The 14,341-nt window shown below is 41.0% G+C and overlaps 1 protein-coding gene across 9 annotated transcripts in view; it reads right to left on the bottom strand.

Annotated features, from left to right (window-relative positions):
• LOC136423183 (mitogen-activated protein kinase kinase kinase kinase 4-like) overlaps positions 1-10,755 on the bottom strand; it is a 70,710-nt gene extending 59,955 nt beyond the window's left edge. For 7 of the 9 annotated variants that reach the window (XM_066411246.1, XM_066411243.1, XM_066411249.1 and 4 more), the window contains exons 1-2: positions 10,452-10,755; positions 10,075-10,140 (exon numbers count right to left, since the gene is read on the bottom strand). In XM_066411246.1, coding sequence (XP_066267343.1) covers positions 10,075-10,140; positions 10,452-10,496 — 111 coding nt within the window. In that variant the 5' untranslated portion in view covers positions 10,497-10,755. The remainder of the gene's footprint in view (positions 1-10,074; positions 10,141-10,451) is intronic. The other 2 variants (XM_066411248.1, XM_066411251.1) reach the window with 1 other exon arrangement.
• Positions 10,756-14,341: the final 3,586 nt, after the last annotated feature.

Genomic DNA, 14,341 nt, shown 5'->3' with positions numbered 1-14,341 from the left:
ACAAGTGAAGTTGTTTGACTCCTAGTTGACGTAAGAGCAAACGCTGTAAACAAACGCTGCAAATCGCCTCAAATTGACCCGACTTGAACCCAAGTTTGAAACGTTGAAACACGACTCTACTGAGTTCAGAGTTTTACAGGGACATGTTACATTTTGTTGAACTGAGTCTAGGGGATGTGACCAACTTGTCATGACCCAGGCCCTGCCCATATTAGGACTCTGTGATGAGTATGTTCACTACCTTGAGGTGTCGCTACTTAGAAAGCAAGAGACAAGTGTTGGTGCCACGCCCTAAACCAATAGAATCACCCCGAGGCACTTGGCGCATCTTCCGTTATCCTTGTTCTGACCCCATTGGCCAATGAGCCACTTCCTGTGGATGTCCAATCAAAATCGCAATCAGTCAGTCCCATCTCTGTCACTAAGTACAACCAGATTTTCAATGGTAATTTTTCTTTCAACTTCCTTTTTGGTTAGCAATCAAAAGAAAGATGAACCGTTAAATGTGTGGTACACACTTTTCACAATCTTCATGGGATATAGGCTTGTAGGTGGGCAACGTTCATGTATGTAGGAAGAAGAAAAATACAAAGTTGTGAAAAACAAAAAGTCCTACTTCCGAAACTCTTCAAGGTTAGACCATACAATTAAAACTGGCATGCTAAAAATGGGGAAAGGCGACGAACCAGATTATAGGTCACTGGGTTTTCTCGCCATCTCCCCACATGTGAGAACACAATTGCCTGGGGTGACTACAAGTGCACCATTTTCAACCTCCGTGCTGTCAGAACCGTTTATATCTAGCAGCAGGTGTTCTAGTTCAATAGAAGGTCTCCCAATCTCCAAGCAGATGTTAGGACGGTTTACTCAAGACTGTCAAAAAGCTGGTATACACTGACAACCTTTGGTCGATTTCATTGCCAGAAGGTCAACAAACTTCAAAGACACCAGAAGGTCCAGCGTATACTATTTTTCCCAGGAAAATCTACCCTGTGACCTTGGACAGGGCTTGCAGGTAACCTGGGAACATTGGCTAATTTCTAAAAATCATGCAGTGACCAGAGGACACCGGCAGTATTGCTGAAAGAAGAATGTCCATGAGACTCATTGAGAGCTTACAGACTCGTGGGGTAAGTTATTTTCCCGCTGTACGATATCGGCTGGATAGCTTTCTGGTCTGAGAACTTTAGAATTGTCCACCCAACGTCTGCTTGAAGAATCAAGGTCCCCTGCTTTCATCCTACAACAGTGCAAATCACCCAGACCTTTTCCTGGGTTTCCTTACATAAATATACAACAGCAAGCCTCCCAAGTCAGTTTTGTCCTGTCAGGTTTTATCCACACACGCCCTGTTCCGCACAAGTGGAACATCAAGCCCTGGTACCCTCAGTGCTACAACAGAATCTCTTTACACAACTTGACTCCTGTACATTCTAACACAGTTATCACATAGCTACTTACTCAAGTGCACCCAGGGTGAAATGCAAACCAATGCCACCCACACTGCTTCAGTACTTTGTGCAGCCCAGTTACTTTACTGTAGTTACCTTCGTCAAGGTTATGTTTTTGGTAGTATTTGTATGTGGTTTAGTAGCATAACTCAAGGCAAGAAGCTATGGGTGAACTGTCATGCAATTTGGTATGCCGTTATGTGGTTAGGTCTTACTCTATAGAAGAAATGAGTAGATTTTGGACCCCCTGGCAGCCCTCCTAAGTACTGCAGCAGAATTTCCAGCTTTAATATCTTGGGTTCTGGACAAGAAATGGTTTGGATTTTTGGCTGGTAGATAGCTAGCTCTTGTGCTGAGGACATGGGCCCTCCAGCAGCTTTCTTTCGAATTGCAGGGGCAATTCAATAGCAGACTTTGAAACAGGATAAGTCAAGAGGGGATGAATAACTTCACAAACACACAGCCGCGGCTAGTTGAACTTCTGGTTCCACTCCTGTGACTTATGTGTGGGCCAGACTTTCGGCATTACGGCCACTTAAAAGTGACTTTGTGAATGGATTCCACATGAACTTGAAACGGCTCCAAAGTAGTCACAAGTGGTTACAGGCGGCCCTGCTTGTTAACCAGCTTCCGGTCGGTGTGTGTGTCAACCACCTGGTTCAAAGTCGTATTCAGTTTTGTTTCCTGGTTTTCTCTCAGCAATCATGACGCTATGACACTAAGTATCAGACTTTAATATGAACGCAGGATTGAAGTGTTCAAAATTTGTTTTCCTTTCTAGAACCAACGTAGAGTGAACCCTGAACCACATGATCCAGAATGTTGGGGGATGATCATCAAGACACGAGCATAAAGAACTATAAGATGACTAAATCTTAGTCGGAGTCTCCACCCTTCCTGTACCCCTTGGACGATGTCTTCGCTGCTTCTTACATCAGAGAAACTTGTCACGACTTGGCAGCCACCTCCAACCCCATTTGGAGCACCTCCAAAACCTGCCCACTTCCTCTATCTACAGGCTTGCGGCTTGCCAAACCATCTCCTCCCTCCACCGTGACCCCATGAGATTAGCTCGACCCCTTAGGTTTATGTCCCAGATATATTTGAGAAGACAGATTGGAAAGTATCCTCAAGAGTTAAAAGGTTTAACGGTATCTTGGCTTGAAGGGAGGCGGAAAGATCTTTGAGGAGTGCTGGCATCGTGTCTTTTATCAACTTTCTCACCTTTACCTGTGTGTTAACGAGAAAACCATCCGAGTGTTTCCATAAAAGCTAATCCCTACCTGATTATATGCCAGGGTCACTTTACCAGTGTAAAGGCCAAACTTACTAATTACAACAACAATTATACAGCTAAATGAGGAAGGGTTTATGAAAAATGAAAATGATGGAATAAAAGTTATCAAGTGTGAAGGGTAAACCAACTTCTCAAACAAATTTCTGGTCCTTTATTACTTTTTAATGAAGGATGGGGATATAGCAATTTAACTTGGGCTAATCTTACTTACTTGGGTATGTCTCTATAGCTCAACTAGTAGCAGCCTCACAGTTCAGCTCCTGGTTCAAATCAGTTAGTAACTGGGAGACCCCGATTCAAACCTGGGTCAGGACATCTCTGTTGGGGCTGAACCGTCTTTTGGAAGGGACGTAAAATGGGGGTCCCGTGTGTGAGAAAGTGCCTCAAGCACATTAAAAGGGAAAGGCTAGCAACCCCCCCCCCCCCCGTAAAAATATACCCTGCTATTGAAACAGCACTACAAGGGTCTGAAGGGACAAACAAACGAATATATTTATTTAGACACTTCAAATAATAAAGTGGACGTATTTTAGGTAAGAAATGCCCCCCTCCCCAACATGGCTGACAATGTTCCATACATACTTGCTGTTCAAATCCAATCCATTACCATTGTGACATTCCAATTATCATAATTCAAGAGAGAATAAGATTTCACCCACAGGGCACTCACCCTGATGTCAAGTAATATCCATCTTTCATAAACGCATTAAAAACCAGGACACAATTTCCTTTTTTAGCCTCGGAGTTCAAGGCAATACTTTCAGCGCGCCCGAATTAAACAAATAAACACGTCCCTTAAATAGCGTAAATCTTGAACCCTTTGTCCTGACTACCCAGTAAATACAAGGACATTGATAGTTTTTCTGGGACTTGCGCCAAATCTGTCCTCTCTCCTTAACAGTTCAGGGTTATGAAGGTTTTATTTGGCATGTGTTTCTGCAGAAGGTATTTAGCACTGTATAGAAGTTTACAGTCGGACAAAGTCCAAGTTCAACAATCCAAAATTGATAGATTACCATAGGGCAGATGTCAAGTCTATTGCTTGTGGATGAGACAGTAAAATGCAATGCAAGAATGAATGAACAGATATTCAAATGATACATGTACAGTAACTGCAGCTAATGCAAAATATCAGTAATTGGAAGTGTGCTGTGTTGAATATGTTCAGAATAGAGGTTGATTATGAAAATTCATCCATCCCTTCTTGACTTATCCTGTTTCAAAGTCTGCAACTGAAACACACCTGCAGTTCCAAAGAAAGCAGCTAGAGGACCCGAACATTTTCCCGACCACAAGAGCTATCTACCATCCAGATTACAAGATATCAAAACAAGAATTTCTGCTGCAGCACCAAGGAAATCTGCCAGAGGACCCAAAATCTAGTCATTTATTTAATAGGGCTAGACCTAAGTACATGATAAATATCATGAAAATTTATCCATAGCTTCTTAAGTTATACTGCTTAACCTCATACAAACACCAAAAACATAACCTTCTTTGCGAAGGTAATAATAAGTTCCTATATACCAAGTGGTAGGAAACCACCTCCACCTTCAATAATATTAGTGCCGTGTCCACGGTCGTGAATACATTCAACGTTCACGTCATAAAACGACGACCACAAGACCATGTGATGTAGCAGTTATCACATAGACACTGACAGATTTCTGACTCCACCCAAACTGCCAACACAGCGACAGCCAAACACATGAAAAGAGTCAAAGATTCTCCTTCAGTCTTTCAGGAATGACTTTATTTTTGTAAACTGAACATCTAAAGACAAAAAGACACTGACTAAGAAAAAGATCAACGATTGTCCTTTCTTTTGGTGCAGAATATCTATCTTATAATTGAATACAGTATCTTGACACAAAAAATACTGTGATGTAGCAAGTGCTAGAATGAAAATCAATAATACATTGATTTGAAGGAAGCAAAATAACACTGCTTCGTGTACAATTAAGGCGAAAAACAGGTCAGCCGTTTTACGTACAGTAATTAATGTGTATTGAACCTTCCAGACGCATGCTGTAAGCCTTCTGAGGAATTTCCAGGCAGAATATTTCTCACATTTCCTCCTTGTCATCAAACATATTAATCAGATTCTGCGTTAACGGTTTTATAATAAAGGAGAAGCAAATTCGGGAGGTGTTTTTATGACGGAATTTGATGCAGTTTGGCAACGACGACACATAGAAAAGGGATTCATTGATCTGCTTTAAATTATAGCACATTTTGAGATTGGATGGAGGTATAGCAGGGGTGGCCCCGGGCGAGGAAGCTGGTATCATCATCTCCCCAGTGCCACAGATGGCATAGAGACGCAGACAAAGACCAGAAATTACAGCCTTCGATAACTGCTGACAATTTGCCTTATTGTAATTATGATAAATGTTCCCCCGAATCCGGCCCATCTTAAACTTTAATTTCATTCCTAACAAGTTGATGCGAATATATAATCTCATATCCTGCAAGGCTAATTCTGTGAGCGGTTATACTTGGGGTCTTTTCCCAGTCCCATGGCTTACTAATCAGTGGGTAGGACGATGCATACTGTGAGTATCAAACCTGGCATTGCCTGGGGCTAAACATGGGCACATTATCACTGTCTGCAGAGGTCCACGTGGGAACAGCCAAGCACACAAAGGAACAACATTTCAATTTATTCCATCCTTCATTCCAGAGCTGCATGGGACTTTCACAGTGGGGTTTTTGGCTAGACTTGTTTCCATACAGTCTGGGATGACACTTTTTTTCATCAATCATTTTGTCGACTTACTCTCAGACGAAATTAGAAATATTATCACAAAAGGCTATCATTGATCTCCATTTCCTAACAAACTATTCATTGCACCTTCCTCTAGCGATACATTTTCATTCTATCAAGCATACTTAGTGCTATTTATTTTCCTCTAATACCACAACAGAGCTATATATACAATCATGTACATGTTTTTAGGATTTATCAGTCTTTGATATGTACTATTCTTATTAAATTTTCCTATCTCAGATATTCCAGAAATTCATCTATATTTGCTTATCAAGCTTTAAGAAAGATTTTCTACTTTCTTCTGGATTGCAGGAATGTGAAGTTTATCAGTATAATAAAGATGCTGCTCTACTTTAGAGTACAGGCGGACATGTCACACAAAGTGGTACTGGTGATATAGATTGAGGCATCTATGTACAAAGAATAATAGAAAAAGGCTATGTCTGTACTGTCTGTATCTGTATAGTTGGTATAACCGGAGTAACACACAAGCTTCGCAGGCACCTGCGCGGCAGCTTCTGGTTATATTATACTGAACCATAGGCCACACCTAACCTTTGCACATCTAGCTTCAAGCATTGTTCCAAGTTGTCCATTCTCAATAGTTCCAGGAAAAACTTTTTTTTTTAACACCTGAATCCTGGGTTGATAACCCTGGTACTTGAAGTCATGACTCCTTTTTGCTCTTTTCTGAGCTGGTATTAGAATAATAAAGATACTTAGTAGTTGGTAGATCCACCAGCTTATCATTTTGTGTCTCTTGCAAAGTTTGGGCATTTTTCTTGTCTTCGGGTAACATCCACTGTAGATTTGTTTTCATTTTAGTGACACGAGCATCTCTGTCATAATTGTTCGTATTGAATCTGTACCCTTTCCAGTTTATCTTTGTCTTGCTTTGTATATGGATGATGGGATCCCATAATATTGCTGCATACAATATTCTAGGTTTCAGATTGTAGATGCTTTCGATTCGTTTGAAATGACCACTGCCCAAGGAAGGTGACGACAGGTCCATAAAACGGTTTACCCCCGCATTAAAAATGCACAGCTCCATCCATAACCTAGGCGTGGCCCCACACCGACCTGTCCCCGCCAGTCGGAATTGATCGCTCAATTCCACAGTGTGTAATGTCGTAATCCTCCTTCTATCTTGAGTGCTCCTGTTCCTTAGAGAGAGTGGTGATGCCAGTGCTGATGGGTGTGGCCTTTTAAGACAGACGGCTTGGCGTCTATATTGATTGCCGCAGCGTATAATAAAGATGGTACGATATTTGGGCCTTCGAAGGACATATCTGAGCATGATACAGATTTTTCTTTCATATTATCATAACAACAAAAAGGTATGCTGGAGACTTGATACTGAAGGCTATCGCAGCTACTGAGCTAGAATTAACATTCAACCAACTGTCATTAAAAACCTATAAAATGTCACTTCTAACTCAATGAAACTCAAATGTAAAAGATAAGGATTGCTAGAAAGAGATTTGGTGCAAATATGCTAGAGATAGCTTGGGTACCTTTGACAAAAATAGTATCGTTGTAATGACTTTAGGTGTGGTCAAATTACATAACCATCCCATCATTGTAAATAGCATTGATTATAACTTATTAGCGCATGATTTATTATATCATATCGATATGTTTCACGCAAGAAATGGGTGTGACCAGGGTACGATAAAACTAGACCAAGTGATGCAGCAAAAATCATATCCAAATCTATAATTAAATCTAAATGCATCTTTACTAGAAATATATCTACTGAACCTATATCATCTGATATCACAATCAGAATTCAAAGTCTAATCACTATTATTGGTAGGAAACTATGGACAATGTTAATCATTAAGTATTGGCTATCAATACTTTAATCTCCATGTTGATAGTGCAAGCACTAAGTATCAGTTTTGAAGCAATTTGGCAGCAAATATATTCAATATCTAAAGGCTGAATGAAAAGTGATTGTATCAACAGACAAATGTATTAAGCATCACCATTTTTTTTTACATCAATGTCATCATTGTAAAGGGATTTTTAAGATTTTCTTTAAGGTTAGAACTACACGTCAACTCTATATCTATGTTTTTGTTTCCAGTCCACGACTTTAGGTTCAACCCACAGACATCGATAACAGGAGAATTGGAAGGATTCTAGGCCATGTTGCAAAACATCCAGCTGGCTCAAAACTAAGACGTCAATACACAAAGACCCCTTGCTCCTTGCGCCACTGCTTATCGGCCACCCCCTTTGTAGGCCTCCTGAAAGACCATTATTCATCGTCATGGCAACCTGAAAGTACCACTTTCTCATCCGACAGCGGTAATTGTAACAACCCGCCAACATATTACGAATATGCAAATGTACTTGGCGTTGTGAAATACAAAAACATCATCGCCGACTTATTCTTTCATATATCCAAGCGACAACGTAGATATCAGGTGTGAATATTCAATACTTGTCCTTTATCGAAATTGTGGACGCAGATACTATACAGCAACGCAGAGCCATATCATATAGAGGGAGGGAATACAGCGATAGATCACAGTCTCAGTCAACATATAACGATATGTATTTCTTACCATTTAGCCAAACAGATTCGTACCAGAAAAAACACTTGCATTGAAGCCATATTTCAACAGATGCGCTATTTTTTTTCCATGTATTGATTCGCTTGAATATAATCCCTCCTTTTCCATTGCTGAATTATACACCAGTCTGGCTTGAATTGCAAATGCAGAAAACCCAGTATCGTAATTTATTACAGGGCCTCCCTCCACTCAAACTAGTCAGTAATTTTTTTCCATACCAACCCAGATGTCTTCATTCCTTCAACATGGTGCCAGCTCGGATATGTTTAATTGAAGACAGGCACCTCAGATATATCTGTGCCAGCCAGCCATCACTCTATGGGGGGAAACCCAATCAAATTTTCGACCAATAGTCACAAAGGAGATATTTTCTACCATCTCTCTTTATCAGATTTCTTTTGGAGCAATATGCACACCCACACAGTTCCTCTCTATGCAGGGACCTCTGTTGCATACCAAGCAGTTTCACGTGTGTTGGGTGCATCCAGGATATAACGGAGACATATATACCCTCCGAAAAATTGTTCAACAACGCACTCACATTAATGGCTGTTTGTCTGAAAACTAAACGTTAACGATCGCAAGGGTTTGACACCTCCTGCCGAAAGCTATCTGTTACAAGGCAGGATCTAAACAGGTTTTTTTTAACACAATTACTGTTTTTCACACTTTCAATCAATTAAACACAAACCACCTACTCCTTCAGAATAGGCAAACTTGCAACATCATTTTTCATAGCTTGTTTGCTTCAAGCCTTGTGCCATTAAAAAGTTTGAAGTCAAACGGACTTGTGGTTCTAAAATATTAGATATTGAATGATTAAAAACAACACATTTCCCAATGCCTGCCGAGTGACCTCTGACCACAACACCCCGGTTAGGTCCCCTGCTCCAGGGCCAGTGTCCAGTATAATTACCATGACAATTCCGTCAGTATTATAGACCCAATAGTCTACCCCTCATCCATTCACTGCGTGTCAAATTTCTTACAGCACACAAAATCCCTGCCAGCCCCTGCCCTATAATCAACATAGTGCCAACGAGCGGCCAAGCTGATTTTTCACAACCACTTTCTCACGTTGAGTTTCCAAATAATGCAATACATCATCAGTATAAAAGCATTGGATTCCATTTTTAGTGAGCTAAAGCACACAAGAAGACAAGTGCTGCTGGTTCAATGCAAATAAGTGAGGTCATTTAATGATTTATCATTTGAGTCAGCTGTTTGAATGTTTGCCTGTGTTTCTAGTTCGATCGGTTACCTGTGTTCTACGGTATGCCCAAAGCTTCCTGCCGTAATACCCAAAACAATGCGGATCAGCATCCTGAACCATACCTTGCTTTATCGGACTATTGTTGTCCAGACAGGAACAGACAAAAAAAGATAAACAACAGGAAACGCTGTGGAATACCAGTCATTGAAACATTTAGTGACGATAATTTCTAGAGAAAAGGGAGGGGGGCAGTACCATGTCCAATCCCACCGATAGATTTTTTAGCCCCAAAAGATAATTGACAGATACTAACGGAAAATCTATTCAGGTAGAATACCCGATTAACCGGCACACGCCCATGTCTCACAGAGTTCTGACGACATCCCCCAATCCTGACATCCTGCCGAGGAAAATTAAACGACCCACTTAAACCAGATAGGGGACAGGACGCACCGAATCCGTCTCCTTCTCAGCAAAACGACAACACCAGGACGAGAAACATTTTTTAAAGACAGACCTGTCACCCCCTTTCGTCAAGCGAAGGGTGTCGTAACTGGGCTATGCACAAAGACAAAGCTGGTATGTGAAAACTGGGGTGTCCCCAGCAAAACATCCAAGCGTGTCGCTAGTGTTTGTGTTTCTGCGTGACTGCGACATGGCCAGACAGACATGACATGGAGGGGGGGGGGAAGAAGGCACACCAGCTGATTGTAAAAATCTTCACGATTTTCCTAGGCTAGCCGTCAGGGCCATCTTACCTTGTACACTTGTCCATAGGTCCCATTCCCTACCACTTCGATCAGCTCAAATATCCCGGCCGGGTCCTGCAGACGGGAGAAGGGAAGAAAGAACGAAAATGGGAATCGAACTCTAAAAAACACTAGCAAGAATCGTTGGTAAAGAATCGGGACGGTAGACAAGGATAGCTGGCATGTTTTTTGTGATGTTGTTTGTCAAAACATTTCCCCATCTGTTGTCATATCCCAGCATGGTAGACACATACTTTCTCGTCTGAAAATCCTTTAAAAAAACATCGATTTTGACAAACCAAAGCGGCTACGTCTAGCAGAGGGTTCGTCCTACAAATCCCTTTCCTGGTACTTCTTGTAGATGATATACAAGAGGAATATTTTACCTTCAAACTCTGGAGATCTATGTCATCCAGGCTGGCCAGCGCCATCTTTGTGTTAGCAGGCGCTCCCTGACAGTCAGGTACCAACGAACTTCCGTTGACTCTCTTGTCTCTCCCTTCCGCTCACCGCCGGAATTTCTTGATGTTTCAGGTCACCGAGGGTCCATGGGTCCCTGAATCATGTTCCAACCCCGCTTGAGTTGTCGTCCGGTGGAGAAAATCGAGGGAATTTTGGACTTCCGACGCCCGCGACCCATTCACAAAACCGACGTCTTTGGGAGGAGCTCGCGCACAGACTGATGGGTAGGGGACCTCCCCAGTAGTAGAGCGAGAGGCAAACAACAACTTTTCCGGAGGAGGATCGGCCTTGTTGTCAAATATACATTTTGCGGCCGCTAACATGAGGGGCTTTGAGGGTTTCTTTTGCTGAACTACATTTGTGACCATATACCCATCCTTAAACATTGCTTATTGTGGTTCAGCACGTACCAGGGACATAAGAAGTTACTAAGAAGGAATGCGGAAAATAGGACATTCTAATGAATTTCTATCCAAAAGTAGAAATCACATGGTGGTTTGTATTGATTTTTTTATCATATTTGTTCGTTCGTTTGTTTGTTTGTTTGTTTGTTTGCTTGTTTCTTAAATGTTAAATGCTTTGATATTGTTCATTTGCACATTAAAAAAAAAAAACAGCAGGGAAAAAGAACACATAAGGGAGACCAGAAACCTGTTAGGTTTTCTCTTGGGTCTTCCCCCAAACTGAGATTATACATGTAATTACTTACTTACTTATACATATGATCATACCAGTAATTGTATGTAAGATATACTTAGTGCAAAAAAATCATCAAAGGCTACTTGCAAGTACATGTAACGTGGATACAATAGTGATAAATACAATGATATTAAGAACCAGTTCCTACAATAACTGTACTACATTCTGACATATACATCGAGCTAGTTTTGTATGGTTTGATTTCTTCTTTCGAGGCATTGAAAACGAATTTACCCACTACTTCTATAATATGTGGGTTCCTTGATTTTAATTGTTGTTTTCTCGTGGTCAGGAATAGTGCGAAAGTACTATTTTGAACATGTTAGTATTTTATGAATAATTGGTAATATCAGATATGATACTGGGCATCTGACAATATGGAAATTATCATATAGATCTAGAAAATTGGATGATTTCATACATATGAGGTATGGTCTACGAATGACAACGAAAATCCTTTCTAATTATATCCCCAAGAGAGAGAGGGAGAGATATCGATTGCGGGCACAATATCAATTGCTGCAATTAAATGCATGACTCATAACAAACATCATGTCACGGTCTAGGAAGAAAATATTGTTGTTTCCTGTTACCCGACCGACCGACCCTATCAAAAACCTGTCGACCCTAGCCTTTTTTGGGGGGTCGACCTCATAGAATTTTCGATCTGACATCTGGGGACTTTGTAGAATTGTTTCCAACATGTTCTCCTCATTGCTGTTGCAATAGATAATTGCTCTTGCACAATGTATATCTGTATGATTAGAATATGATGTTTAAAATGCCAGTGTCCCGATGTGCATTTCAGCTTTGCATTGTTCAAATTGTATTTCGTGGATCACTTTGGCCGAAATTTTAAGAGAAAAGAGAATTCTTAACCACCGCCCCTAATTTTTATCAGAAACACAACATTGATATTCCTAGGCCTAAGAGTAAAACAAATACGATATTCAAGTGAAAAGTAGTTCGACAAAAACGGGTGTCATAATGGGGATTTTGCGATAAAGAACCTTTCCGTCGTTAATCTTAATTTCAATCTCCCGAACGGAGATGGGGCTACGAAGGTTGCTGACTCAGCATTTTGTTGTTTATTTACCATATCAATAACATCTGCCGATATTCGGTAATGTACGACAAAGTCGTCGATCGGTTGCCGCTTTGGTCACTTTGCAAAATGATATTCAAAGACACTGATCAAAATTACATACTGTCCGATAGAAAATCAGTGTCGTCAAAGGTCCAGTGACTGAGCATATTTTTAGGACGTTCATTTGCAACTTTTTAGGACGTTTCCAATCGGCATGTGAAAGGAAACTTGCTGCCCATGTGCCACCAGGTACTGTCAAGGGCAAAGATGACCACAAAACAATTAGTTTGTGAGACTCAACCACGACTCCTACTTGTACTAGTTTCATGGAGCGATTTTTCACATCACCAGACTAGCGATGTATAATGCGTGGCGACATTCTGTGTTGGGATCGCGCCAAGATTAGGTCCTTGCGGAATTGGGAGTGCATTACAACCTGTCTCAGCATCACAATTTACGCATTCATTCAGCGTGTTACAGTAGACATTACAGCGAGGCATGTCTGGGCATGTCGCTCAGGTGTTAAACACTTGTATGTTTGTCATCATTCACGAATGAAAATGCAAGGAATTTTTCGTCCTTTCACCGAATGTTAAGCACCGATTTAAAGCCCTCGGCAAATGATCTTGTCAAAATGAAACCGACAATCTAGATTAAATATCAGTATCGGTTTGATCAAGGAACCTCCTTGGTTTGATAGATACGTGTTTGAAACAGATACCAGAGATGACATGGTGTAAAACACAGTCTGAAAACTATGTTTCTAGATATATTACCAACAAAACCCGATATCAAAGCCTTCAAAATCTTCCGATGGGTCAAGATATACTTTTTGAACAGCCGATCTCAGTTTTGGGAAGAGTGAACATATCTATGAGTTTGCTCTTAAAACAGACTTGATAGCTCAAAACGTACATCGGATCGGGAGGTACAGAAAAACAAGAGAAAGTACGTGGCAGTCGACACAGTGCGAAGGCATTGCGTCATAACAGGATGAAATTAATACTTTCGTTTCGTGTCTACGTATATCACGAGCGCGCACTGATATGCAATAATCCAATTTGATCTGTAACCGACTTTCCGTAGATACTAAATCAAGCTTCTAGCACTAGCAGCCTTTCCACTGACAGCGAGATATCATGTAACACAGGCTAATCCGTAAAGTGTTGGCGACTGATCATAACAGAGTTCAGACGTAATGATTATCTCGTAGATTTCATCAATAATGTATACAGTCTGGACAACAAGCACGACATCACATTATTCAGGGATTAAAGTGTCTCTCACGAAACACTTAACACAAATTTGATGGCCAATAAATAGAAAATGAATCATAATTTCCACCACAATTTCTGTATCATACGGCTAATTCAGACACGACGTGCGTAGTCCCGTGGGTTGTCTCTGTCTTGACCCAACCAGTCACATCCAAGATGTCCTTCCTAGGATTGAACCGGGTTCTCCCAGTTAGCAATTAATTGGAACCAGGAGCTAAACTGTGAGGCTGCTACCAGTTGAGCAATAGGGACATCCCTCTTTCGTTTCCAACACAGACTACAATATCATTTATGAAAATCAGTTTACACATTTTGTCAAAACGTGTAGAGGCAAGAACGTCCCAGCACTGCAGCAGCACGTCGGCAGAACGTAATGCGTATACGGCTATCTAAACCCATTGTTAACTGCCGAATCTCTCTTATTCTCTTTGGTCAATGTTGCATCGGCGTAATAGCCATTGCATAAGATATGTCTTTGGACACAACTAAATGAACCTATATACGAGATGTTAACCTTAAATACGCGAACACGACCTTAACCGCTTACGTTCTGCTGACGTGCTCGTCCGAGCAGTCTTGGCATACAGTACAGGTCGACGTTGCAACAGCGCCATCTAACACCCGTTCTACGTATTACAGGAGGTTGACTTTTCAGATCCGTCAATCTAAATTCCCCAACAGACTTTTGTAGTTTTGACGTTTGTCGTTTTTAACGGAGTACCTAATTTCCTCGACTCGTTTTAAGTGGAAT

The sequence above is a fragment of the Branchiostoma lanceolatum genome, chromosome 17, assembly GCF_035083965.1.
Source record: "Branchiostoma lanceolatum isolate klBraLanc5 chromosome 17, klBraLanc5.hap2, whole genome shotgun sequence".
Lineage (NCBI taxonomy): Eukaryota > Metazoa > Chordata > Leptocardii > Amphioxiformes > Branchiostomatidae > Branchiostoma > Branchiostoma lanceolatum.
This window is presented reverse-complemented; position numbering and strand designations above follow the sequence as displayed.